Source organism: Lagenorhynchus albirostris, chromosome 15, assembly GCF_949774975.1.
Source record: "Lagenorhynchus albirostris chromosome 15, mLagAlb1.1, whole genome shotgun sequence".
Lineage (NCBI taxonomy): Eukaryota > Metazoa > Chordata > Mammalia > Artiodactyla > Delphinidae > Lagenorhynchus > Lagenorhynchus albirostris.
The window spans coordinates 81,385,418-81,412,731 of NC_083109.1; the positions used below are offsets into that span (position 1 = coordinate 81,385,418).

At 44.0% G+C, this 27,314-nt stretch overlaps 2 protein-coding genes across 7 annotated transcripts in view; both read right to left on the reverse strand.

Moving 5' to 3' along the window:
• Positions 1–559: 559 nt before the first annotated feature.
• Positions 560–9,697, reverse strand: ZSCAN21 (zinc finger and SCAN domain containing 21). 2 transcript variants are annotated; one of them, XM_060123498.1, is made up of 4 exons: positions 9,558–9,697; positions 3,924–4,413; positions 3,438–3,630; positions 560–1,782 (listed from the first exon to the last, which is right to left on the reverse strand). In XM_060123498.1, the coding sequence occupies exons 2-4, from the start codon at positions 4,314–4,316 to the stop codon at positions 947–949; spliced, it is 1,422 nt and encodes a 473-aa protein (XP_059979481.1). In that variant the 5' UTR covers positions 4,317–4,413; positions 9,558–9,697; the 3' UTR covers positions 560–946. The 2 variants fall into 2 exon arrangements, with proteins under 2 accessions (XP_059979481.1, XP_059979482.1); XM_060123499.1 differs by lacking the exon at positions 9,558–9,697 and adding an exon at positions 8,683–8,698.
• Positions 9,698–9,805: 108 nt separating this feature from the next.
• Positions 9,806–27,314, reverse strand: part of ZKSCAN1 (zinc finger with KRAB and SCAN domains 1) — a 29,327-nt gene continuing 11,818 nt past the window's right edge. For 3 of the 5 annotated variants that reach the window (XM_060123477.1, XM_060123476.1, XM_060123475.1), the window contains one exon: positions 18,099–25,186. In XM_060123477.1, coding sequence (XP_059979460.1) covers positions 24,291–25,186 — 896 coding nt within the window. In that variant the 3' untranslated portion in view covers positions 18,099–24,290. Of the gene's footprint in view, positions 10,799–13,645; positions 13,735–15,626; positions 15,816–18,098; positions 25,187–27,314 lie in introns of those variants that run through there. The other 2 variants (XR_009535399.1, XM_060123478.1) reach the window with 2 other exon arrangements.

Genomic DNA, 27,314 nt, shown 5'->3' on the forward strand with positions numbered 1-27,314 from the left:
TGCAGCAGCAGACAAAGAGATATTTCAGTGACTACTAATAAGAGGTGGAAAAAACTCACAATATGAAGATAAGCAAATGATAGGAGCAAAGAGTGAAGTTGTTGGGTTTCCAGGTAACAGGAGGACCAACTGGCCAAAAGCCATACCTTAAATCAAAGAGTTTGCAGTCACAGGGAAAAAAACAGGATGGATTTAAGGTAATCATATTGTGTATTATTGGCTTCTGGAATTTAGTAGGAAGCTTCTCAAGGAGTCAGATTTTCACAGACTTCGGCAGAGACACGAGTATGCATGCCCCAAAAGCACGAGGCTGACAAAATGTTCCCAAATGCTAGAAAAACGTGTTCTGTACGCAGGAAAAGCACGATGAAGACTAAGCTGCAGCTACCCTGCACACCCTGCTGCAATTTCCTCACACACACACTCACAATCACTGAAAGTTCTATTTACCCCAAATCCAAATTTTCCAAAAGCAAAACCAGTAGGAAGTTTCATCTCTAGAATAGTGTTGAATAACTAACATACAATTTTTTTAATAAAATAGTCCTGAGGCATCACAAGATGTTTTAAGTTTATTCTGAATCGGATTAAACTGTGTTCAACATGGCTCATTTCTTTACAAATCATAATTCTTGAATATATGTTAAAACAGTTAAACAGTTTTAATGTTTCCTCCTTAATTATACCAGATACACAGCACTTTAACTATACAAAAGGCAATGTCCGCATGGTTTATGGGACTTGAAGTGCGGTGAGGGGACCCTGCTGCAGCCAGCAGGCAAGGTGAGGAACCCGCCGTGTCCCCGCCTGAGCTCTCACTGTCCCCTCGACGTCGAGTGAAACGAAATCTACCCCCGAGTTTACATTGCAATTACTGGGCTTTCTCCCTAGCATTCATGTTCTGAAGTTAAAAAAACAAAAACCATCAAGAGAGCATACCTGACAGTTAAGGCCCTTCTCCCTCTGCAGTGTGGACCCTCTGATGTTTGGAAAGATTGGACTTACTACAGAAGGTTTTCCCACAATTATTACACCAATAGGGCTTTTCCCCGGTATGGATTCTATGGTGTTTATTAAAATTGGAGCTGTGGTTGAAGGCTTTCCCACACTCCTTACATTTATACGGCTTCTCTCCAGTGTGGAGTCTCTGGTGAGAACTAAGACCCGCGTGCTGACTAAAGCTCTTCCCACACTCGTTACACTGATACGGCTTCTCCCCAGTGTGTATTCGATAGTGTCGAATGAGGCTGCCTTTCCCGCTGAAGGCTTTGCCGCAATCTTTACACTGGTAAGGAGCCTCTTCAGTGTGCATTCGCTGATGCTTAAGGAGGTCCGAGCTCTGACCGAAGGCTTTTCCACACTTACAGTCATAGGGCCGGTCCACCAAGTGTGTTCTGTAGTGAAGGGTCAGGTTGGAGCTGTGGCTGAAAGCTTTCCCACATTTGGTGCACACATACGGTTTCTCCCCAGTGTGTGTTCTCCGGTGTTTAGTGAGATTTGAGCTATTACTAAAGGCTTTCCCACACTCAGCACATATGTAACGTCTCTCTGCTGGGGCAGGTTTAGTCATTACTTCTCTACCTTTTGAGGGACCTTTGTCTTGGAGAGGAATTTTTGTTCCTCTTCCCTTTTCCAGGTTAACCCACTGCCTTTCTAACCTGGCCTCACATTTGTTGGCAATAATCATGGGAATAGAATCCCTTCTGAATCCTTCTGCGTGAAATTCTTCAGAACTTTCCTGCTTATCTGTTGATTCTTCATTCTGGGTGTTCGACTTACGATCTGAAACAGTAAGTAGAATAAGGACATGTCAGTTGTTTCCTGTCCTGAGAAGAAACTGTTAAATGAGAAATAGAATCACCAGGTGACACTGATGGATTCTAAGGGGTAACCAAATATTGCTCTATGAAGTTACAGTATCACACTAATACAAATAAGTCATTATCAGATCTAGTTTACGATGCCAAACTTTCATGCAAGCCCCCTGCCAGAAGCTATCATGGTATGAGAAGTACATGGTGTTCTCTGCCAGGAGAACTTCGGGTATAGAGGGCAATTAGGCAAAACCAAGCATACTGAGACAGCAGCAAAGGAGCTGGGTGATGCTCAGGTAGAAAGAAAGAAGAAAGAAAGACTGTGGAAGGGTCAAAGTCGATAAAGGAAAATAAAAAGGATAATTAAGGGAGAAGAGGCTAGTGGCAAACTCACAAAATACTTATTCTCACAAAAGCTGAATATAAAAGCAATAAAAGAGAACGTTTGGTCCACTTATAATCATTCTAGTCCCAGATCGTTACTAATTTGAATGACAGTACTTAACTCCCATGAGGGTTTAACTCTCATCATTTCACCTACATTGGCTATGTCTTATCATTCTCTTAGTTATAAAGTAACTGTCAAAATCAGACTGAAGCAGTTTAGCTTTTTTAGAGCACTTCACGAGGCAGTCACACCTCTTAAAAGTCCACCTAGGGTTTCCCTGGTGGCACAGTGGTTGAGAGTCCGCCTGCCGATGCAGGGGACACGGGTTCGTGCCCCGGTCCGGGAAGATCCCACATGCCGCGGAGCGGCTGGGCCCATGAGCCATGGCCGCTGAGCCTGTGCGTCCGGAGCCTGTGCTCAGCAACAGGAGAGGCCACAACAGTGAGAGGCCCGTGTACCGCAAAAAAAAAAAAAAAAAAAAAAAAAAAAAAATCCACCTAACCATCCACATACACAGAAAAGGGGAGTAAGAGAAATTCACACTGAAAAATGGGCTCCCTTTGAGAACTGTCATCCCTCCGCAAGTCCAGAAGCCTCAGTCAACAAGGTACTTTCCTCTAAGCCACTTTCTCCTCGTCCCTGTCTCTCTCTCCACCCACCATCTATTTCCCTCCTCTGCTACCAGCTGCTTCTAGGCTCATCCCCTCCTCACTGTCCACTGCTGACTGAAGCAGCAGCTAAAATCCCTTTCAGTCCCTATGATAAGCAGTCACTTGGCTACACATACAGATTTCCCTTCAAGTTGCCATGAACTATGTGTGGGAAGTCAATAACTTAAGAAAAGTTAAACATTTTAAATAGCTTAATGAGGCATAAGTTGAAAAAGAAATTACCAGGACCATTTCTGCATAATCCCGAACTGATCACAGCAGGTTCACTAAGTCATTAACAAATGAACCAGCACCACCTCTTACTGATTCATTCAAGCTGTCCTCGCTTCCATGAACAGTCCCCTTACTAAACTCACTTCAACTCTCCCTTTACGAGCGTGTCATCTGTTCCCACGCCAGGACTGACTGAGACACACCTGAGGGAGGAAAGGAACTCATTCTGCCTTGTCAGCCAGACCAGTTGAGTCAGCCTAGGGGGGCCACCTCAAAACCAGGAATTAGGACGAGTGTTTCTTCAACCACAAAGGTCCGGGCACCGAGTGGGGGCCCGACAGATGGTCCTACCTTGAATCTTTCTCAGCTCTGGAGTGAAGTCCTCCTCTTCACCAGTCTCTTGGATGTAGAGGGGCCCCCAAGACTCGTATTTGTAACTGGTCTCCACAGACCGTGGCTGCGGGCTGCTCAGGGATTCCTCCACTGTTCCTGAGGATGCCATCTTCTCCCACCACTGTTTCTGTTCACTGGGAGGCGGTGAGGCCTAGAGACAATTAGGAATGGCTGGGTCTGTGCACAGCTCACTTTAAGAACCAAAACAAAAGAAAACCTCAGGACAGCTATGTAGAACCTCTAGGAAAGAGAAAAGCATCCATCCCATTCAACTCCCAAGGGTAATTCCCTAATTCCATATAGGACAGCAGAAGAAAAATAGGAGGAAACATGGTCTAACTCAGCGGAAGGTCCATTCAGTTATTCTCAATGTGTGAACAAACCCGCTCCTGCCTGGACTGCTACGCTTCCGACCTCACAGAGTAAAAGGTCTCCCCAGCCTACCTGCTGTGCTGGCTCATCCAGCTCTCGCTCCAGATCTTCCAGGAGAGTGACGGCCTCTTCAGCGCTCTCCGGGCAGTGCTCCTGCACCCAGGCCTGGAGCTCCTGGGGCAGGATGGTCAGGAACTGCTCCAGCACCAGCAGCTCCAGGATCTGCTCCTTGGTGTGAATCTCAGGCCGCAGCCACTCACAGCAGAGCACCCGGAGCTGGCTGAGGGCCTCCCGAGGGCCAGGGGTGTCATGGTACCCAAACTGCCTGAAGCGCTGGCGGAATGTCTCCAAGCTGGGAAGGCGCTTCCCTTTCTCCTCCTCCTCGACCTTCACAATCACAGGCCCCTGCTCTTGTGGAGTTCTAGGGCCCAGAACTGTGGCCATGCCCAGTACCTTGGTCATCATATAGGTACTCCAGAAACAGTGTCACTAAAATGGGGCTCTGTGTAGCAGGAGTACTGGTTCCTTTGGGTTTCTGGTTCTTTAGGGCTACACGTTAAACCTATGAAAATATGGTTACCATAAAATTACCAAAAGAAAAAGTATGTATGCTTTTTGGTCTTTATAGCCACACCTTTAGCACAGGAAATTGTGGAAATTATGGCCATCGTAAAACTACCATATAACAATGACTGTCAAATATCTTTCTGGAATCAGCTCAGGATATCCTATTTTGATTTGACTTTGCCTCCACTCTCTGAAAAAGTGCACTGTGGCTCAACCCCGCTCCTGCATATATGTCTGAAGAAAACGAAAACACTAATTCAAAAATATACATGCACCCCAATGTTCATAGCAGCATTATTTACAATTACCAAAATATGACAGCAATCTAAGTGTCCATCAACAGATAAACAGATAAAGAAGATGTGGGGTGTGTACGTGTACACACACACACACACACAAAATGGTATACTAGTCAGCCATAAAAAAGAGTGAAATTTTGCCATCTGCGACAACATGGATGGACTTGGAGGATGTTATGTTTAGTGAAAAGTCAGAAAGAGAAAGACAAATACTGTATATTGTCACTTATATGCTAAACCTAAAAAATAAAAAAAACTAGTGAATATAATAAAAAAGAAACAGACTCACAGATACAGAGAACAAACCAGTGGTGGTTACCAGTAGGGTGAGAGAATGGGGGAGGGGTGATATAGGGCTGGAAATTAAGAGGTTCAATCCACTATGTTTAAAAGAAATAAGCTACAAAGATATACTGCACAGCAGAGGGAATATAGCCAATATTTTATAATAACTATAAATGGAGTATAATCTTTAAAAATTGTGAATCACTACGTTGTACACTTGTAACTTATATAATATTGCACATCAACTATACCTCGATTTGGAAAAAAAAAAAAAGCACTGTGGTGTAAGCTTAAAACTAAATTTAAATTAACTTTGCTCCAAAAACTGTTTCAGAATCTTACAATTCCTGAGATCTCAACAGGCCATCTACTGGCCAAATGAAGTCTGTCTGAACCTACAACTTTTAGCTTCAGCATTAAAAATTTACTAGTCAAATGACAGGCTAGTTAGCATAACTAGGAATCATGTTAGAAGCCTGGAATTAACTAGCATATTTTTAAATGACTGAGCATAGCTAGTGATGTAATTTGAGCTTCACTTGACCCATTTTAAGCAGGGCATACTCTTGTTTTAAAATGCCATTTATGTTTAGCTTTCACAGAAAGACCAGTGGAATGACAAGAGATTAGACTAAAAGTAACCTATGTTCTTTCAGAGGTATTTCTTTTGATGAGACACATACTGCTGAGAGGAAACTGAAGGGAAAAATTAAACCACAATAGACAATACAAAAGATGTTTAAGAGTACTTTTTCTTTTAAATTTTAAATATTATATATATTTGTCAGCTGATACATTAGAACACTGAAAACATCTATAGTAAATATAATTACTTCCATTTTCTTCATATGCCAAAAAAGTGAAATCCACTCACTCAACATTTGCTGAATACCTGCCATGGGCTCGATGCTAGGACTGCAGGGATGCCTAAAACAGATACACGCCTACTCTCACACAGCTTTCAAGTTGTGGGGGAGATGGAAAAGAAGTGAGTAAACAGACAACAGAATCAGTCTATCATTCTTGGCATTCATTAAATATAGTACTCTGAAAGAAAACTACATAAGTTAATTAATCTTACACACTTGTGACTGGCCTTCCTGATGAGCATGTTTTCAAACTCTAAGCAGCACCTTTCCTGTCACATAGGTGTTCCCATACTGAATTTGAATAATCTAGACCAAGAAAACTCCAGCAGTCTCAAGAAAGAGCCAAACACGTAAAAAATCTATGTGGGTGTTCATTACATGAAATTATATTGATAACAATGGTAGAGAACATAGAAAGGATGTATAAATGGCTTATAAAAGCTGAAGACGAGGGAACAGGAGTTGCAGATAATCTAAAGCTAAGGCAATTAAAAAGTTGAGTATGCTAATTTCTAACATGCGTGTCAATCTCCATGGATCTGGCTTGAGAGCACTTGAAATATCATCTTGCACACACACTCATAATATACACACAATCACAATGAAGGAAAAAGATAAAAACACGAACAGTGATATTTCTGGGTTACAGAATTATGAATGATTTCAATTTTTTAAAGTCTTTTTTTTATTTCCTACATTTTCTATAATGGGTATTATTACTTTTGTAGCCAGAAAATCATAAATCTCCCAAGGAATCATAAGCAGTTTTTAATAAATAAAATAGATTTTACTTCTAATGCCCAAATTCCATGCCCTTCAAAAAAAGAAACCCAGGAAAACAAAAAAGCAGCAATTCCAGCCCATGCAGAACCTTCCAAAAAAGGTACATTTATGTTACAGCTTTTATATCAGATGTTTAGTTTCACACATTTAGTAAATATGTATTCAAAACATGTATTTTATATGACTCTTCCCCTTTATTTTTGTAATCAATTTTGGTAATTAAAAAAATATAGGAAGTGGGGTTCTAGGAATAAAACCTCAATACGTAACCTTGCTTTTACGAGAAAGTCAATAATTATCAGCTGCTAATTAGTTCAGAACTCTTGGGATGCTAGCTGGGACTCCCCTCTACTGTACCCAAATTCTGAAGCATCCTATGAGGTGCCAACAGGTATTCCAACACAGTGGACCAGCATCAGCACTGAACACTCATTTATGCTATCCTCTGCACCCAGTACACTACTGAAGCTCCCAAGTTCAGAATTACTTGAAAACTGAGCGGGGGGTGGGGGAGTGGGAAGCACTGTCATCTAGTCTCTTAAAATAAAGGCATTAGCACCAAAGGCTAAAATAACCTAAATATAGATGTAGTAGCGCTGGGAGCATTCCTTAGAAATCCTTTCAAGTGGACCTCCTAAGTGCTGGAATAACTTTGTAACATAACTGGTTACAAAATTTCCCACTCTCTTCAGAGGAGGGCACCCCAAGAACAGGAAAGACTGCTCAGCTTCTGGGATCCAGCCTGGGAAACTCTGCAAGACACTAGAAGTTATAACCCAGCACAGGAGGCATTAAACAGTGAGTGTCCTGTATCACGTTCACATGGGATCTGTTCCCAGAAGTTGGCGAGTTCAAACTCACAGATGCCACTACATCACACAATTGCCTTTGCAAAACACATACACAGTCATAATTAAAGAAGAAAGTTTCCCTAGATGTTGCTGCTGGGCAACTGGCTGGGCTGGCTCAATAGCTCAGTGGTTTATTCTAGCACACCAGTTTTGCAGTGCCCACAATTCAAATTCATGCCTCAGCAAGGCCACAGACAAGTGGAGGGCTGGGTGCTTGAAGCCTTCTTCCTAACTGTACTCACTCTCTTTGGAGAGTTCATCCAGTCACGTGGCTTTAAGTACCATCTATATACTCAACAGCCGCCAATTTATCTGCAGCCTGGACCTCTCTTCTGAACTCCAGACTCACATAACAAACTACCCACTTGACGTTGCCACCAGCATGTCCAGTGGCATCTCAAGCTTAACACGCCTGAAACTGTACTTCCCATCTTTCACCCAAAGCTGCTCATCTTAGTTAATGGCAACTCCACTGTTTTTTCCGGACCAAAAAAACCTGGGGACCCAACTCCTCCTTCACATTCTGCACACAATTCATGAGAAAATCTCTACAACTAAGAGATTCAGAGTTCGCTACCTCCAGCACTGCTGTCCCACCAGTCCATCAACTGTTGCCTGTTAAATACAAGTCAGATCACATCATTCCTCTGCTCACACCTTTCAAGGCTTTGTGTGTCATACAGATTAAAAGCTAAAATCATCAAAAGGCCAACAAGGTCTCAAAGATTTCAGCCCCTGTTGCCTCTCAGATCTCCTTGTCTCTTGTCTGCCTCTAGCAAAGCCAGTATTGGTCACGACCACACTGGTCATGTAGAGTTTGTCTAAAGGTTCATTTAGGGATGCCCTCAAGGTCTTAGCTTTCGAATTTTTAATAAGGTGCTTATAAAATAAAAAAGCATGTGAATAGAAAACAGAGGCTTCATTACTCACACTGTCTTCATCCACAGTGAACTATTTTAAGCTCGCTAGAATGTTTAGCACGAGAGGCCCATCAAGTAAAAGTTCATGGTCTACTACAAGCAGAGGCCTTTGTTCTGTTCCGAGGTTTTTTCCCCCTCTTTTATGCCGATTTCCCAAAGCTTATATGCCCTTATCAAAGTGCCCCAAATCCATTCTAGAACAAGATGAGGCATAAATAAACCAAATTATTACAGTCTAACAATTCAACACGACTTACCAATTAATGCTAGAATGCTTCTGACATACTCATTCTGTACCCGAAAACTCCTACGCAGGCAAACTTGATAATTCATGAGGCACAGATTTCTACTGCTGGACAGTTCTAATTGTTACAGGTTTTCTTTAAACTGCGCCAAATTCTGCATCACTTTTTATCTTCTTTCTTCACTGATCCTAGTTTGGTCCTAGACCAAAACTTACTTTCTCCGTTGTAGGCTTCCAATACCTGAAAACAGTTCTCTTTTCTTCACAGTTCTTTCAATTGCTCCTTATATAAGAAGTTTCCAAGCACCTCACTCACCAGATCACCTTTCTCTTGACAAACTATTTATAAATAAATGGTCCTCTAAAAATGTGTTTCCAAACTGGAGCAGATCCCTGTTACGTGCTTTCTAACCTGAACAAAGCCCTCCCTATTCCCTCCCTTGGAACAGATACTACCCAGGACTTCTGAGGCCCAGTTTCTCACACGAGGTCCCCAACCCCCTCGGGCGAATTCTTATCAATTAGCCTTTAATTCGGACCGCCTACCGAGAGCCAGGGAAAAAGAGAAAGCAGCCCCGCTCAGACTGACGGGCCGTTCGGCTCAGGGAGCGCAGAGAAAAACTGCTCTGGAACACGAAAGAAACCAACTTTCACCTTTTTAAACCCCTGGGGGTGTGCGCGGTGTGGGGGGGGAATGCTTTCAAGGGAGCAAACGCCTCCGCCGTCTGGGGCTGGGCAGGGACTGGGGGCTCCTCCCACCACCCTCCCAGGACCGGTCTGGGGAGTCCCCACAGGCCACAGCTGCCTAACCCACCCGTATCTCCCCGCACCCTTCGGCGGACACTCCCGCTTCCGCCCGCCACGCGAACCGGGGACCGGGAGGCTTACCGTGAGTAAAATCCGCTGGGGCCGCTGGAACACCTCGACGCGCACCGCTGCCGACGCAGCCGGAAGTGCGTCATAGCCCCGCCCACGGAGAGCTGTGCGGGGCCGCAGAGGCCCCTCTAGGAAGTTGGGAGGTCTTTTTTTGGCATCTCGGTGTCTCGGGTACTCGGGAGGCTGAGGAGCGAAAGTGACTAGTGGAGGCGCCCTCGCAACGTGAACAGGCGGGGACCTCTTTCCCATTCCTTCTTTTTTTTAACCAAGTAGGGGTCGACCAGATGAAGTCTTGGCGGTTTTCGCACCCCGCCCCCGACGCCCCGGGCCAAGGAGAGGCGTGGGCTCGGTGCGGCGGCCTCGGTCCTCCTCGTGGACTTCAGAGGCCGGTTCCCCTGTAACCCTCAGGCCGGTCACCGCGTGAGAACTCGGTCCCCATTTATGGACAGAGCCCCACGCTTAGCCCACGAAGCCCGAGATTCAGTTATCACACTCAGATGCCCGGCGGCATCCACCTGAAGTAGCTGTGCCCTTGGGGCTTTGCGGGTTCGAAACTTCCTGGGCAGAAATCTCTGAGGCCGCCTTCCAGAAGCTCCTGATGCTGCAGGACTTTGTACAGAGGTCCTTGCCTACCTTTTCCCCCGCCGCTGTTGCTCAACTGCAGGTTACGGGACTGTAGATTCTCAATGTTTTCGATCTCAGCCCCACCCCGTCTGGCCCTCACTGAGTTTGCTTTTGCCTGGTCCCTCAAAAGGCACACATGTTGAGGGAGAGCAACGTGCCTGCGCAGGGAATACCGTGTCTGAATGCACCATAAATTTGTAGAGATGAGACGTTTTTCCCTGATGTTTTCTATGATCATTTAAATTAAAAAACAAAATTCAAAGACATACAAAAGATCAACAGTGAATCCCCTATGTACCAACTGACCAGTTTCAACAGTTATCACACAGTCAGTTTTGTTTCATTCATTCCCCCACGCACTGGTCAGACGTCTAAGATGGGCCCCTTCTGGGTGGCAAACGTTAAGAGGAGTGTTCAAAACCCAGTGATCATCCAGAAATGATGAAATCATCAGGAGGTGTGAGCTCTGAACACCATGCCATTCCACCTAGGAGAATCTGGAGAATTTTTCTTACCTTAGGTAGGAGAAGACAAGGGGAGAATGAGAGACAAAGCAGTCTTAGTTTTCAAATTTGTGAAGTGTCATCACTTGAAAATGAAGTTTGTCTTCTGGGGCCCAGAGGACAGAACTAAGAGCAATGAATGGAGATGAAAGAAAAGTTCAATACAAGGAAGGACTTTCTAAGAGAGTTGCTCAAAAACGGCCACTTCCTGCATCATCTTGTGCTACTTTGAAGTGGGAGAGCCCTGGGAATGGGGAGGACAGGAGTTTTGCAGAGTGAATTTTGGGGCTGGATGACCTACAGCTTGCCCCAGACTCCTGTTAGTTTTTCCCTTCACCTCCAGCCCCAATGGCATTCATTCACCATTACCACTCCCTCCACACACCTCCTCTGAGTACTTACTGTGGGCCAGTACTGTGTTAAGCACTTGGTTTCAATTCTTTATTGCCGCATAAAAAACTACCCCAAAACTTAGTGCCTTAAACACAACAATTATCCTGACTTCTTCTAACTCAGAGGCAGTAAGGGGCTTAAAAATATAGACTCTGAAGAAAGAGCCAAGTTTGGATCTTGACTTTCCCACATGTCACTTGTATGACACTGGAGAAGTTACTTACTTTCCTGAGCCCATGTTTCCTGATCTATAAAACAGAGATTTTAATATTTCACAGGGGTAAGCATTCTCAGGATTATGTTTCAAAGGACTGATAAATTGAAGATAAATGTGTGTAGCAGATTGTTTCTAAAAAATAGTCACAACTCCCATCCCACATGCTCTTTTGCAATGTGGCCAAGAGCTAGATAGAACAGAATCACTCAGGCTGAGGGGGAAACCAGAAACCTCAGAAACCTGCATAGTTCTATGAGCCACACATGTTTCATTGTTGTTTTTGTTGTTGTTTGTTTTTTTGGCCACACTGTGAGGCTTGCAGGATTGAACCCGTACCCTCTACAGTGAAAGCTCGGAGCCCTAACCACTGGACCGCCCGGGAATTTCTGAGCCACACATGTATTGATGCCTTGGCAGCGCTCTGTCCAACCTCTTAGACAAAAGGATCTTTGCCGAGTCATGCAACCAGTAAGTTGTGATGTTGAGGCTTAAAGGAAATCCTTCCCGTTCCAAGCCCATTGTTGTTTCTACAGCAAAGGGCCTACAGTTGCAAAATACTGATGGCAAGAGAGACCTTAGGGAAAAACTGGTTAAGTTCTTGTTTTCAGATGAAGAAACCCACCTGTGCCTGAAGAGGTCAGCTCCGAGGAACACTAGTGAGCTAATTAGTAGCAGAGCTGAGAGTAGAATCCAGATGCTCTAATTCAATCCTGTGTCCTTACTATATCTCAGCAGATTAAAAAGATCAATATGCTCCCATCCAAATCAGACTGTGGTCAAATAAGTTAACTTACATGATCCATTATCATCTATCGATATAACCATGGCCATATGACAAAACCACAAGAGAGCAGACGAAGGAAAAGTTAGCCATTGTGGCTGGTGGCTCTGCATTTCTTCTTCAGAACAGTTTTGACTTACAAGAACCTCATACTCTTCCAATGAATTCATTCAGCAAACACTAACCAAGAACCTACAATGTGTCAGCCATTGGGTTCAGGCACAAGGAGAAAATGAAAAATGAAAAATACACGTAGCTCTTGGCAGATATGTAAACAAATAACTATGGACACGGTCCATAATAATACCCGGTCCATGATAATACAGACGAGACCAATAAATGGTGACTAAGTGATGTGTCATCTTGGGGATGCACAATGTGATGTCTCCTAACATGCAAAGCTCTGTGGCAGGGAGTTTATTAGAGGACAGTTCCTGCCTTTTGGAGAATTCTACTTGCTGAAAGTTCTTTCGATTAAAGCAAACATCTAGGGAAATTCCCTGGTGGCGCAGTGGTTAAGAATCCGCCTGCCAATGCAGGGGACACGGGTTCAAGCCCTGGTCCGGGGGGATCCCACATGCTGCGGAGCAACTAAGCCCTTGCACCACAACCACTGAGCCTGCGAGCCACACCTACTGAAGCTCTCGCGCCTAGAGCCCGTGCTCCGCAAAAAGAGAAGCTACTGCAATGAGAAGCCCGCACACCACAACAAAGGGTAGCCCCGGCTTGCCGCAACTAGAGAAAGCCCACACGCAGCAATGAAGACCCAACGCAGCCAAAAATGAATAAAATAAATAAATTAAAACAAACAAACAAAAAGCAAACATCTGCTTTCTTGTAATTTCAACTCATTGATCCTAGTCTTTTTTTTTGGCTGCACCACAAGTCTTGTGGAATCTTAGGTCCCCAACCAGGGATTAACCCCAGGCCCTCGGCAGTGAAAGCGCGGAGTCTTAACCACTGGACCGCCAAGGAAGTCCCACATTGATCCTAGTCTTGATTGATCATTTTCTCTCACAAAATGCATGTAGTTGTTCTTGTCAGCCCTTCAAAATATTTGGAAACTACCATGTGTGACTGTCCCAAAAACCACCTACAACAGTTCTATGATCTTGTCTGAAAGTTGCTTCTGAATCTTGGAATGTGAAGTGTATAATGACCCTCTGAGGGTCCATGGTTCCTCATTTAAATGACCTCCATACTCTCCCACTTAACTTTCTCTGCATTACTCGGTTTTCTTTTGTCTTTTTTTTTTTTAACTGGAGTATAATTGCTTTACAATGTTGTGTTAGTTTCTGCTGTACAACGAAGTCTTTTGTCTTGAAAGATTATTTGGTTTGAAAAAGAAAAAGACCCCGCTTTGTAGCAGAGGTCTGGAAAGGGAAAAGCTACGCTAGTTACTGCAGGTCTGGGCTTCCTCCCTCCTCTTCCAGCAGGGTGGTCGTGGTTCTCTCTAAAAAGGTTGCTTTCTGGATCTTCCTCGCTCAGTCTCGCCATCACTTACTTTTGCTGCCATCACTATGCTTGGCCAGCAGAGGGTGATCAAACCTTGGTTTCTTTTAGAATAAGGCAAGCTCCTTACCCATCACAGCTCTGAAAACTTCCCTCTTTTCTTCCCAGAGGGAGTCCACCTGTACAGCCTGTTGGGAAGCTGCAAAGACATTCATTCAGCTAAAGAAAATGAAAAGAGAATAAAGGTGATGTAGTTAGACAACCCCATATCTTAGAGCTGGAGCACTGTTGCTAATGTGCCTTGGAGGACTTGAAGACACAGCTTAATTATCTGGAAAATGGGCATAATAATAACCTGCTCTGAGAACTTTAAAGCATTTGGATCACATGAGAGTGAACTAGCTTTGTAATTACCTGTACCAATAGTAAGGACATTTTCATCTTCAAAACTCTTGGCTACTATACTATTTCTGATCTCCGTTTTAATGTCAGTGCACTGCCCTTCCCCACCGCCCTGCCCTAGGATGTGGCTCTGCCCATCAAAGGTCCTTTTTTGTTGCTGTTGTCCTACCCGCTCTGGAGAGGGCCACTTGCCTTCTTAACAAGAGACAGTAAAGTTTCCCACCAAAGCTTTTACAAGAGCAGGTTGCCGGCTTGTTCCCCGTTGTTGGTGGAAGAACCCAGAAAAAAATTGCATAATCTCTGAGTAGAAGGAGATCACCAAGGGCATCTGGCCCAGCCCTCCCCCTTGCAAAATCCCTTCCTGCCCAGGACCCCTGGGTGTCATACCTGACCTGATTCGATGCAGACACCTGCTCTGGCTGGCTCTGCAATCAGGTTCCTTCTCCCAGCGTCTTCCACTAGGGCCATTCCTTCTGGGTGTGCACCTTGGGCCCTGCAGAACCCTGGGGCCACCAGTCATCTTCTTATCAGGAGTTGTACGGTTATCACAACTCACTAGCACAAGGCAGGCAAGTGTCTTGAGGAAGGGGTGCCTTTTTCTAATTTGCCCAAAGTCCGGGTAACAGCTGGGAAGAGCTGGCTTTACTTATCTGCCTTACTCACTGCTGGACCTCTTTCTTTTTTATTATTCCTGACACCCAGCACATGGCCTGACAATAATGTTTGTTGAAAGGGATTTAGATTGATTTCTTGGAGGCATGCAGAACAAACTGAATGCCTCTTCTACATGACAGGCCTTTAGATACTTGAGGGCAGAGACCAAGTTCTCATGCGTTTTCTCCTCACCAAGCAAAACCCTTTATTGCTCACCTGAGGTAGTTTTGGTTTTACCATCCTGCGGTTGGTCTGTCTCTCTTTTAAAATGTGGAGTCCAGACCCAAATGCAGGGCGCACGACGACAGATAATCCAGATGGGGGGAGTCGTGCTAGCACGTGTGTGTTCAAGCATCTGGAGTGGAGGCCGTGCCAAAGACACCTGAGACTTGGAGGCAGTGGTGGTGACTACTGGTGAAGGGATGTGCATAGTTTGGGACAAGAAAGGCCTCTTAAACCTGTGCAGTAATGCCCATGACTCCAGAGGAAATACCATTCCCTGGAGGATTTGGAATTGCAAGAGCTGAAGAAGGATTGGGGCAGGGGAAAGAACTGAGTAGGGATTAGTGCAGTTTGAGAGACCCAGAGGCCATGTGAAATTCTGTCCATAACATTGGGGACTGTCACAGGTCCCAAATTTTCACAAAGACCTGATTTCAAGGCAATGTCTTTTAGGGACTCATGGGATGGAGGACACTGCCAGCATGTTTCACTTAAAGAAGGGAGACTTTTGTGAGGGGTAAATTAATATTCAGGAAAGAGTGAGAGGACCATGGAGGAAATAATAGCTAGTATATCTGGAACACATAGGTCAGGCACTGCTGTAGCTGCCTTACATGTAACGGCTCATTTAATGCTTATAACGCTATGTCCATTTTGCTGATGAGGAAACTAAGACACAGCACGTAAGTGGTAGATGAAGGATTTGATCCTGGGCACACTGGCTCCAGTGCCTGCGTGTGTAAACACTATGCTAGGCTGCTCCATAAACGTAGTTGTGGGATCACAGAGGTGGCGTATGCAGGTGGGAGAATAACTGAGCTCAGAAAGGACATGAAGTAGTGGAAAGAACCTGATTGTTGGAGTCAGACACACCTCGCTTTAAATCCAGCTCTGCCACTCATGCACGGGATCAGCTGCTTCACCTTACGGGCCTCAGTGTCCACATCTGTATAATGGGGCAACTGTCTCTACAAAGTTGATGTATGGATTAGAGAAACCTCATGGTTGTTATTATTCAGGACCTGGTGAAGGAGGAAGAGAGAGGAGTTGATGGGCAGTGCAATGCAAACAACTGACAAGGTTTCAAGGAAATGTCAAGTGCTCTAGAAAAGTAAGGGAGAATGAAGATGAGAGAAAGGGCTCTGTCAAGAACACTGGTGACCTCTAATGGTGCCATCTAAGAGGCTGGGATGAGAGCCGAGTTACAAGGGAATTCCTTGGTGGTGCAGTGGTTAGGACTCCATGCTTCCACTGCAGGGGGCAGATCCCTGGGGAACTAAGATCCTGCATGCTGTACAATGTGGCCAAAAAATAAAAACACACAAAAAAAGAATGTTAAAAAAAAAAGAACTGAGTTACAGGGGCTTTAAGAGGGAGGATATCAGCAGTGAAGAGATGAAAACAGCAGTTCTGGTTCACGTGGCAGAGGAATTTGGTAGCTAAAAGGAAGGGTCAAAGTCAAACCAAAGATTTGAAAAATTTGCTTTTGCTCCTTAAAGCTACAAGTTTGTGCTTATTTAAATGGAGAACAGGTACTGAGGGGTGAGGAGGAGGCTGGAGGCGCTCGAGAGCAAGGCCACATCCCTCGGAGGCAGCAGGGGAGGGCTCCAGGGAGCAGGGAGGACCAGACAGCGAGGCGTCGAGATGGCCTGAGGCCCCCGGGAGAGCATAACAAGGGGGGTCTGCTGAGAAAGGGTGAGGTGAGGCCATGGTGGGCCTGGGAGCTTGGGGAGCAGGGAACACCCGGACAGCAGCCCCAAGACTATGGCAGAAAGGAGGGTAGGCTAGCAGGGGCGAGGGTCATGGAGGGGCCATGTCTGCGGATTTTCCCCGGGGCAGCTTTCTGTAACTAAGGCACGGGAATGGAGGGAGGAGGAAGCTACCAGGGTTTGAACTGGACACAGTGAAAGGCTGAGATGCTCTTGGAAGGTAACCTTGACCCTTACGACTCCTGGGGCTCTTGTCTACACTGGGGACGCTGGAGTCTCTGGTCCTCTCCACACCCAGCCGTTAATAAACTCAGGACCAGAATCTCTCACAGGGCCCGTCGTCCACAGCAGTGACCAAGTTCAATAATGCACTGGAATTCTTCCAGCTTCTGTCTACCCTGCTGTTCTCTGAAATCATCTCCTAAAATAAATCAACTGCACACGAGCCCTGACCTCAGGTTCTGCCCTCAGGGAAACTAGGCTAAGATTGTTGGACAGTATAGGGTTTAGTACCACTGAATTAAGATTTGGTTGTGATACCTAAGTAAAAATACATTGCTTTTTCACATGTGCCACCTTTTACTTTTTAAAAAATTTGTTTATCTCACCATAGCCCTGGAAAGCAAGTGAGGCAAGGGTTAGTATTCCTTTAGGATAAGGAAACTGAAGAGCAGAGGAAAACAGAACACTTTGCACTTATCTCTAGTTTCTAAATAGGGTGGAAAAAAATCAATTATTTAAATGAGACAAAATGAAAAAAATCACATTTTGTTTCAGTAAGTTATGCAAAAACAAGGTTATTAGGTTAGAATTCATAGTTTGAAGGTCTAAAATATCAACTTTACATATTGCTCCTACTATTAGGATGTTCAATTTTTTAAGTCTCATAAAGTGGTCAAAGGTTTTGTTTTTGTTATTGGAGTATAGTTGATTTACAATGTTGTTAGTTTCTGCTGTACAGCAAAGTGAATCAGTTACACATATATCAACTTTTTTTAGTTTCCTTCCCCATACAGGCCATTGTGTTCCCTGTGCTATATGGTAGGTACTTTATCAGTTATCTGTTTTATATATAATAGTGTGTATATGTCAATCCCAGTCTCCAAAGGTTATTTTAATGATTCCATCCTATGAAAAAATTATGTTTTGGGGGATCATTAAAAAGCAACTTTAGGGCTTCCCTGGTGGCGCAGTGGTTGGGAGTCCACCTGCCGATGCAGGGGACGCGGGTTCGTGCCCCAGTCCAGGAAGATCTCACATGCCGCGGCGCGGCTGGCCCCGTGAGCCACGGCCGCTGAGCCTGCGCGTCCAGGTGAGCCATGGCCGCTGAGGCTGCGCGTCCAGAGCCTGTGCTCCATAACGGAAGAGGCCACAACAGTGAGAGGCCCGCGTACCGCAAAAAAAAAGCAACTTTATTCCACGGTTTTTCATTGTTGCCAAGAAGCTACCTAAGCGCTTGTGAAATTACCTACAACATGTCATTTGGGTGAGGATTGTGTCAGTTCTAGTTTTTAACTTTGAAATTATACTTTTTTCTTTACCCAAAACACGCATTTTATGCAACCAAGGACAACAAAAAACAAACATCACAACTACTGCCACCTAGAGATGATAATTTATTGTTTTACCATGATCCTGAAGAGAAACAACATAAAGAGAATATTTATTACAAATCCCCACAATTTCCTTCCCCCACCTCACTACTCTAAAATTTGTCAGACACCATCGGCCTCCTAAAATGGACCATTGACTATAAATGCATTACCAATTTATTTTGCTGCCATTTCTCATGACTGAAACTTTAGTGCTCAAATGACTATTTTCAGTGGAGTTTCCTAGCTTTAAAAAAAACCCTCACTTTTCCTCTAAAATTCCATTATTTACTGAAAGAAGCCGTTTTAGAAATGTTAATGAGGATTTTAAATGAACAAATTCAATTTAAAAATCATTCACTGAACATCTACCAAGCATCTGGACGCTTCAAAGACCAGGGAACTGAAAAGGCCAGGTTTAACAGCAATAACTTAATTCTGCGGATATACAAAGACAAGTCAGTTTCTTTTCGTCTAATTTATTCTAAACTAAGAAACTAGGAACTGACAAAACAGGAAAGGTTTGTTTTACCCAGTCTACAGATAATAAACAAGACAATGCCTGAGTTAGCTCTCTATATAGATTTAGGGTTATCGTGTTGACCTGGGTGTAATAACCTCTATTTAACTAAAAGTTAATAAAAATATTTATGTTCATGTTAAAATAATTGCTGATTTTGCTTGCATATCCCGCCCCTTGCCCCTAAACTCATAGATATTTAGAAAAAGATTTTCCTGTGTCGTCACAACCTGCTTCCCCCTGCCCAGCCCTCTCACATAAGAACCCCTGCAACCAGCAGAAGCACCTCTAAATCTAATACGCTTTGTCCTCACTCGGCGGACTAAAACCTTACTCTGTCAAGTGGCTGAAGTGGGGGTAGGGGGATGAGGAAGGCAGGCGAGCACTGGCCCCCAGCACACGCCCAGCAGTCTCTCTTCTCTCCCTCCACAGGGCTCCCTCACCACTCTTCTGCAGCTGGGAGTCTGGCCCCTACAACCCTCCCCCCGCATTCTCCTTCCTAGCAAACCTGACCTTGTCGGGAGACTAAACAATAGCGACTCGGGCAGCTGCCCGGTCCCTTCCCTGGACCAAAGGAACTTGAAACCCGCATCTGAAACTGGAATGAAATCCCAGTTTCAGCATCACCTTTCAATCCCTCACGGAACTTACTCTTTGTATCTTAATGCACTCAGCCTGGCTGCTTAATGAGTCCTTGCTGAAGGGAGAAAATTTAATTTTAAGACCAATTAACTTTGCTGATTACTATGTAATTTGAAGTGAGTCATGATTCTTTAGTAAATGGAGGTGAGAATCTCAACGATTAAAAGAAAAACAAAACAAAAAACCTGTTAAAATAACAGCAGACCATTGTTCAGAAGTCAACCTAATGCCCACTCTTTACCTTCCACTGTTTTAGGATAAGAGAAAAACATGAGGTTTGTGGTATCCACTGTCAAACAGAACCAGACAATATGAAACTAAGTTCTCATGTTAAGACATTCTGTATTGAGATGTCCAAAACAGTTCCCAAACTTTTGTTTGACCTGCAGAATTGGAGATGGCTTACCTCCCTATAACTTCAAGTTTGTTTTACAAAGCTCTGAAAAGTAAAACAGATAATTTCATTTTTAGATATAATAAAAAATTAATTTGAATAGCAAAATAAGTAACTACTTTTCAATGTACAGTAGTGTGTCCATTCTAAAAATGAAACCTAAATGTTAGGGAAACTTTTCAAATAATACTTTTTATTATATTCTCCAGTAGTAGTTGAAATAAAAATCTACTCTAACTTCTAGGAAAAGATCTATTTATACCACTTAATTTCCTTTTCTCTGATTCTACGTTTCACTTTGCAATCTGCAGACCTTCACGTGGTTTCCCAGCTGGGGAACCACAGCCCCCTCATCAGTATTTGAGAAGCTGCGCAGAGTGGGACCCACAAACACATGGCTCCGCTGGTAAGTACTGCTGTCACTGTGTGACTACGTTTTAATACTGTTACTCCAATTCACACGATGACTCTTCCGTGAGGATGGTAGGATGAACCTGGTTAGCTAGCTTTAGATGAGGACGTCGAGACCCTGCAATAAAAGGTGATCAACTCTAGGATAAAAATTAGAAAAAAGTTCTTTCCTAGCTATGAATCGTCACAAGCCTCTCTCCTAATAATCACAGGCCAGGGGAAGTGAGTGGCAGCAAGGAGGGTACACAGGAGACAGCTGAGACAGGAATATTGCAAAATGCTTCTCGAGCCTTCCTGCAATCCCAGGGACTGGATGCCTGTGTGTCTGTTTTTCCAGGGAAGAGCCCATCCTGGTGTTTTCCTATCCCAAGTTTTCTATACACAGAAATTTAAGAGTTAGTGGAGGAAACAGGACTACGCTTCACACCATTGGGTCACGGTAAGTGGCCCCACTGACCCTCCCAGGACATGCCCTCTTCTTGATTGACGGGGGCAGACCTTCTTTCTCCCCCGACAAGCTCAGAGAACCCATTCTCCTTGCTTGAAATGGTGATCTGGCAGCTAAGCGGTCAACTTCCTGGTCAACTTCAGGAAGCTGCCGATGTTTCTAGAACTGTTCCATTTTACTGCCCTAGTCGCCTGTCTCTCCTAGCAATTTCACTCATCTCCTAAGCTCTTGACTTGATAAGCACCAAACTATGAAGGTTTTTTTCTCGTTTTCCCCTTCCTCAGTTCTGTGAACTGACTTTTTGTCTATGACCACATCAACTTCTTCACTACTCCAAAACTTTGCTCTTTTGGAGTGACGTGTTCTGTCAAATAGATTAAAATAAAAATACATTATCTGTTTACAGGGAATATACAGAATAACAACAGGGGCTGGAGGTACAAAACACAGACACTGACATTATGGTCATACAAAATATATAGAAGTACCCAACATTAACAATTTTTGTCAGAAGTTGTACATTTTGCTATTTCTTTAGCATTTCCCCACATTTTTTTTTCTTCTTCTGTGGATCCTCTGGAGTTAAGACTGAGCTTCCTCTGCAGTGTTTCTGAAATTCAATACATGATTGGAACATACTGACGGAATTCATTTTCTGTCCAAAGCAATGAGTGCTACACATGAAAGTTTTCCTCACATATAATATTAATAATGTTTATTTACAGTGTGAGCTTTCTGATGCTAAGGGCTGAGATGTGATTAAAGGCTTTGCCATATTTATCACATTCAAGAGGTTCCTTCCTGGGATGACTTTTCCGACGCCAGGTAAGACAGAATTGTCTTAGGTATCAAACGTGTCAACCTCTCTGTACAGATTTAGCACAGTTTCACTTTTATGCCTTTAATAAAATACTAAGTGCCTTCCATATCAAGATGCCTCATACGTCTGTAGTCTTAGGCTTTAGCCTTGCCTGCCAGGATGAAGTAGAAACAAATGCCCCACAACTTTAAGACTTTTACTTCTCTTCCTGGCAAGGTTATTTTTTTAAAAACCCCTCAAAAACTTCCACCGGGTCAACTAGCATGCTAACAGTTAACTAGAGTACTTAAACTGTTAACATACTTCAGCCAGTCGAGAACTTTCAAGTGACTATCCTGAGCACTAATTTAGATGTCGTAAGCCTTTTGGGCCATGACTCTATTACACTTTGCACTGAAGAGCTGATAAATGAATGCAATGCAGATGGTTTTAATGAACAGTGGTAGCCAGTTTTCTTCAGAAAACTTGTCTTCAAATAGTTGCTTCAAGGAGTCCATCTGCTGAAGATCTGGAGCAACGCCCATGGCCATCCCAGTCAGTACGATGTCCCAGGAAATGGGAATTAAATGTGGGGCACAGGTTATAGTTAACTTCCATTAAAAAGAAATGATGGCTGAATCATGTCCGCATAAAAAAGCCAATGTGGGTGGACTTGACCAGTGTTCTTTCCCTCTTCACAACAGTCGGTGCTTCGATCGGTGTCTGGAGTTAAGCACCTCACTGCTTTCAGTTGCTTCCTGGCAGCAAAAGTCTTTGCTCAAAAGCATCAGCAGTTTTCTATGCGATCACCACTATGTCTCACTCTTTGAAGAAAATTCCTAAAAGCATTTCTTCTACCTTCCCTTACTATAAAAAGCTATTTAGGTGTGCTCTTCTGGAGTATCTCTCCTGTTTTTCTTAAATTGGATGGACAGAATACTCTGGTCACCAGCTGACTTCCTTAAAGTTCCCCCAGGCAACACTGATGCAACTGCTTAGGAGCTACTGGGAGGCTGGAAGTTGCTCCAAGTTATAGAGAGAGGCCAGAGAAAAAGTGCTGTTTGGCCCGGAGCTGAGGCCACAGCTGCCCCCACCTCCATGGTTCCCCGTGAAGTGACACTGTCTCACAGGCTTGGGTTGCTGGCTAGCAAACCAGTGACGAGTGACAGTTTTAGTTCTTGACGGAAAATCTAACTCTATGTGAGGGGTCTCCCATTATGGGGCTAGTCTTCAGGTGTCTTCTTAGTCTGTTTCTAAGTCCCTGCAGGGCTGTCTACAATCATTTGCATGCTCTCACGAGCAGTTATCTCTACCCAAGGCCCTGATGACTTCCTATGTGACCCACGCTGCTTGGGTCTCTTGTGTGTGCATCTGAAAATGGTCTGTCGCTGGCTTCCACGCAGAAGCTAATGCATCATTCTGCATAGATGATGGGAAAAATCAAAGTTTCATAACCTCACCTCAGTCTCTAGTGATGAAAAACAGAAAAGACATCGTGCGGTATGACTACAATACGACAAGCCACATCTTAGCACGTTGGTGAGCTTCTCAGAGCAACTAAGTAATTTAGTAATTGCCAACTAACAATCTCAAATGTCTTTTAGAAGTTTCTGGAAGGTGTGGGAAAAAAATGCTCCCTCCAATGTTCCTTTTTCTGAAAAGCAACAGAAATCACATCTTTTGAACTTTAAAGTTACAAATGATTCAGAAAGTGCCCAAATCATCACGTTGTTCAGCAGCTGACTGAAGAAATTCTGGTTAAGATCTTTGCCATCTTTGCTTTAGTAAGTGTTCACATTGTTAAGATGACGGATGACAACAAAGTCGTTTGACATTTCATGGTATTTACTCTGATCCGTGTCTAGATAGTCTATGCTGGCAGCTGACCAGCACCCTTCGTTTATATTTAGGACAAAAATAGCATGCGACCCTAGAGCTTTAGCCACGCCTCGGGCTCACAAGCTGGGCCACGCTACCGTATTTCAGGTACTCGTGACTCACAGGCCTTGTCATGAATGTACAAATCCTGCTAGAAGTCAGGCCTAATGAGCACTTCTCATGTGGTCAGCACTGTGTCCAGGGCTGTCGGGGATATAAATATATCCCTCGACGAGAGAAGCATCTCTTTTGGGGAGTGATGAAAACTTTCACACACGAACAACAAAAGATTCAAAGACAGTATGCAATCAAGTGCTAACCTGTGGAGAAACGCAGTTAGGAGTGCGATAGTGCTTTAGGGAATTCGGGGATTTCGCGAAGGGAGAGAAGTGTTTTGAATCACGGTTGCCATTTCAGTAAGATTTATCTCAGTCATGAGGAGGGAACCATCTACATCTGCAGCCGTCCTTTGGAACTGTAGACTGGTGCGCATGCCCTCTCTTTCAGGAAGAGATAGAAATCTTTGGTTTGATACTGACAGCGCAGTCCTAGATTTCTATAGCTTTGGTAGGCTACCAGCGACTGTACAGAACTTACCGTATATATACAACTAGTTTTGAGCAGCATGTGCCGATGTAGTTTTTGTTCAAACTGTCCCTCTTTTTTGAGAAATAAGGTTCAGCAAGACGTTGGCCAAGTAGGGCGTGTTTGCGGCAAGCAGGTTTTGAACCTCAGTGTCATTTTCACAGAGCCGATCTTAGTCTTTCAATTATGTACTGTGGTTGCGGAGAGTTCAAGAGCGCCTTAAAGGTCTCCTCATTACTGAAAAGCTTGACATTTTCCTGTGTGTGTGCTTCTATCCTGTGTGGAAATAGCATGTGGATTATCCATCCCTATGACTAGCATTTTCCTGCAGGGGCTGTGGAAGAATTACATGCCCACAGACTAGGCAAAGGCAGAACACTGCTGATGTACCTGTAAGGATCCATAAGTGTGATTTTTTTTTTAACCTGCTGAGGCCTTTTTTTCCCCCTCCATGGGCACACATCTCTGAAATAATTTTAGAAACGAAAAGGGGAAATGGCTTATTGACAAATTCTCGCTTTACACACAGCTTTTCAGGAATGCTCCGAAAGCATCGAGGGAGGCAGGGCTGTACTCAGAGGCTCGCTCTCTGGTGTGGATTCTGTGATGCAGAGTGAGGGTCGAGCTCCGGGTGAAGGCCTTGCCGCACTTCGTGCACTTATAGGGCTTTTCTCGGGTGTGAATTCTCCGATGCAAAATAAGGTATGAGTTTCGGTTGAAAGCTTTTCCACATTCACTACATTCATAGGGCTTTTCCCCCGTGTGGATTCTCTGATGCTTAGTGAGGTCTGAGCTCTGGCTGAAGGCCTTCCCACACTCGTTACATTCGTAGGGTTTCTCCCCAGAGTGGATCCGCTGATGCAGAATGAGATTTGAACTGTGACTGAAGGCTTTGCCACACTCGTTACATTCATGAGGCTTCTCTCCTGTGTGGATTCGCTGATGCAGGACAAGGTTTGAGTTAAGACTGAAGGCTTTCCCACACTCACTACATTCATAGGGCTTTTCTCCAGTGTGGATTATTTTATGGCGAATAAGGCTTGAACTCCTTGTGAAGCATTTACCACATTCATCACATCTGTGGGACTTCGCTCCTGTCGGAACTTCTTCAGGGGTGTTGAAGTTTGAGCTCAGACTGAAACTTCTCCCCAGTCCTTTACCCTTTTCCCTTGGACCTCGCTCTCCTGTGCTGGGGTTTTTTTTTTCCTTGACTGTAGCTGGCCCTGGATCTCTCTTTTCTTTTCCAGTTTTCTCCTCAGGGTTTCTCTGCTGCCTTTCTACTACTCTGCCCTGCTGGTCACGTTTTTCTCCAAAATCTTTCTGGAATTTTCCTGTGGTCTCCCCATGTGATGCTGAGTCTTCTGCAATTTCAGCCTTTGAGGTGGACTCCTCATTCTCATTCCTGTTTTCACAACCTGACACAATAAATAAAAAATACAAATAGCATCTTTTTCTTTTGAATATGTGGGTTACTCAAGTGACACTGTTTTCCAGGAAGCTTCTACCTGCCTGCAAAATGACCTCACAATATTAACTGGAGATAAAATAGTAGGAAAAAAAGGGAAAAAACCTAGGGACAACAGGGAGTAGAACTGGGAAATGAGAGGGCAGGCGAAGTGTGGAAAGGACAATGGAGGGAGCATGCAGAGAGGCCGGGAGCGAGCAGAGGGAACAGACCAGGCGAGGAAAGAAGGAAGGGGTGAGGAATTAAGGAACGTAAGAGGTCACAACTCATGGTTCTATAATTTGGTCACCCAGTAATTAATCTGAAAGAATAAACACACATTAAAAAAAATCATAGTCCAGGGACTTCCCTGGTGGCCCAGTGGTTAAGACCCTGTGCTTCCAATGCAGGAGGGGTGGCTTCAATCCCTGGTTGGGGAACTAAGAGCCCACATGCTGTGAGGCTAAAAAAAAATTTTTTAAAAAAAATGATGTTCCAGTTCTAATTAAGAATTTATGAGTTAAAAAAAAGAGAGAATGGACAGGTCTTTCCTAGAAAATGATAAGTGGTATTACCAGAAAGAAAGGAATGCAATTAATTTAAAAAAAGCAAATACTCTGCCAATTCTGTGAGATTTTTATTGACAAGGTGATAGTTAACAGGCAAAACAAGGAGCGCTGAACCTGGCAGGTTACGCAGAACTTCAGACACAGAAACTAGTTTCTCTCCACCAGGGAGAGCAGCACAGAGCTGACAGTGCTCAAGCAACAGGGATGAGGGTGAAGAAGCTGGTTGGGGCATTAGTACATGTAACTGAAACCTGCACTGACAAACGACTGAGAACTACTGAGAACAAAGAGACTGAAAACAATTCCGGAGACAGCCCACAAAGGACGTAATATAAGACAAGATCTTACGAATGCAGAGCTGATCCTCTGATTTTAGCAATCTGCCTGTTAAAACACTGGAATATATTCTTATTGTGGACTGCTACATTCTGTGTGCCACACTGTTTTTTAAGTATAGACTAAAAATTATTCAGTACAAAAACACTATTTTATATATGTTTACATTTGTCTAGGAAAAAAACAAACTATCCCAAATCTATTCTTTATTTACTTGGCCTTAAGAAACCTTTCCACGTGAGTGTGCACTATCTCAACGCAATCACTGAAGGAGTTGAGTATCTAACCCCTGACTTGAGTGATGAAATCACCATAAATACTGACCTGATCATAAGGAAGAGGAAACTGGTCTACTTCTTTTGAATTCCAAGCCTAGGTCCTTGATGATCTGGATAGTTCCCCGGCTGTTCCCAATGTTTTGTTTTGCTTTGTTTTAAGTTAGCAAGGGGTGGGTACTACCCGGTTCACAAACAGAGATCAGTTTTTGGCTTAATTTTCACCTCGTCCAAAGAGCAAGTACTAAGAAACAACAAACCCCAGTTATCCCTATGGTTCAAAACAAAACTTGAGGTTTCTGTATTAACATCCTTTCTTCATAACTTCCCTTCATTCACCCTACCACTGCCCTCCCCAGGCAGAAGTCTTAGGAAGTGGCCTTCCCTATGACAGGACTGATCTGAGAGCTTCCTGCAGTACTATCTCCCAGGGGTTAAGACCTAATAGAGACAAATGGGACTGTCAACTGTGTCACCTTGTCTTATCTGGTTGATGCCTCTTAGAACTTCTTTGTTCTTACTACACACTCAGGAGCCAGAGCTCTTCACAGAAGATCACCATTAGGTTTGGAATCTGGGAATCCTGACCAGGTGCAAGTTCATGGAATTATACAGAACTGTCGTGGAGCAGCGCTCACAGGATGCAAGACTGAAAGCCCATGGCAGGATGCAGTGTAGGTTCAGGAACATGGTCCCAGGTTAGGATTAGATTGATGATCAATTCTCACCTGGCCCTCTATAATAGGAAATACAGACACTCCCCTGACAAAAGCACTTAGTTGTATCCACAGGGAATGAAGCAGAATCCTCAATGGTGACAGAGTAGTTGAAGAGGTGGGGATTCAGAACATAAAATTATTTCTGCTTTCAAACAGCAAAAAATACCTAGAGGTAAAAAATCCACCTGGAATCAGGAAGT

What these genes read in the sequence shown, in the direction of transcription:
- ZSCAN21 (XM_060123498.1), bottom strand. Translation starts at nt 4,316, where the DNA reads ATGATGACCAAGGTACTGGGCATGGCCACAGTTCTGGGCCCTAGAACT. An exon ending in TGGATGAGCCAGCACAGCAG is followed by an intron (nt 3,631 to 3,923) that starts GTAGGCTGGGGA and finishes AATTGTCTCTAG; the next exon opens with GCCTCACCGCCTCCCAGTGA. An exon ending in AGAGCTGAGAAAGATTCAAG is followed by an intron (nt 1,783 to 3,437) that starts GTAGGACCATCT and finishes TTACTGTTTCAG; the next exon opens with ATCGTAAGTCGAACACCCAG.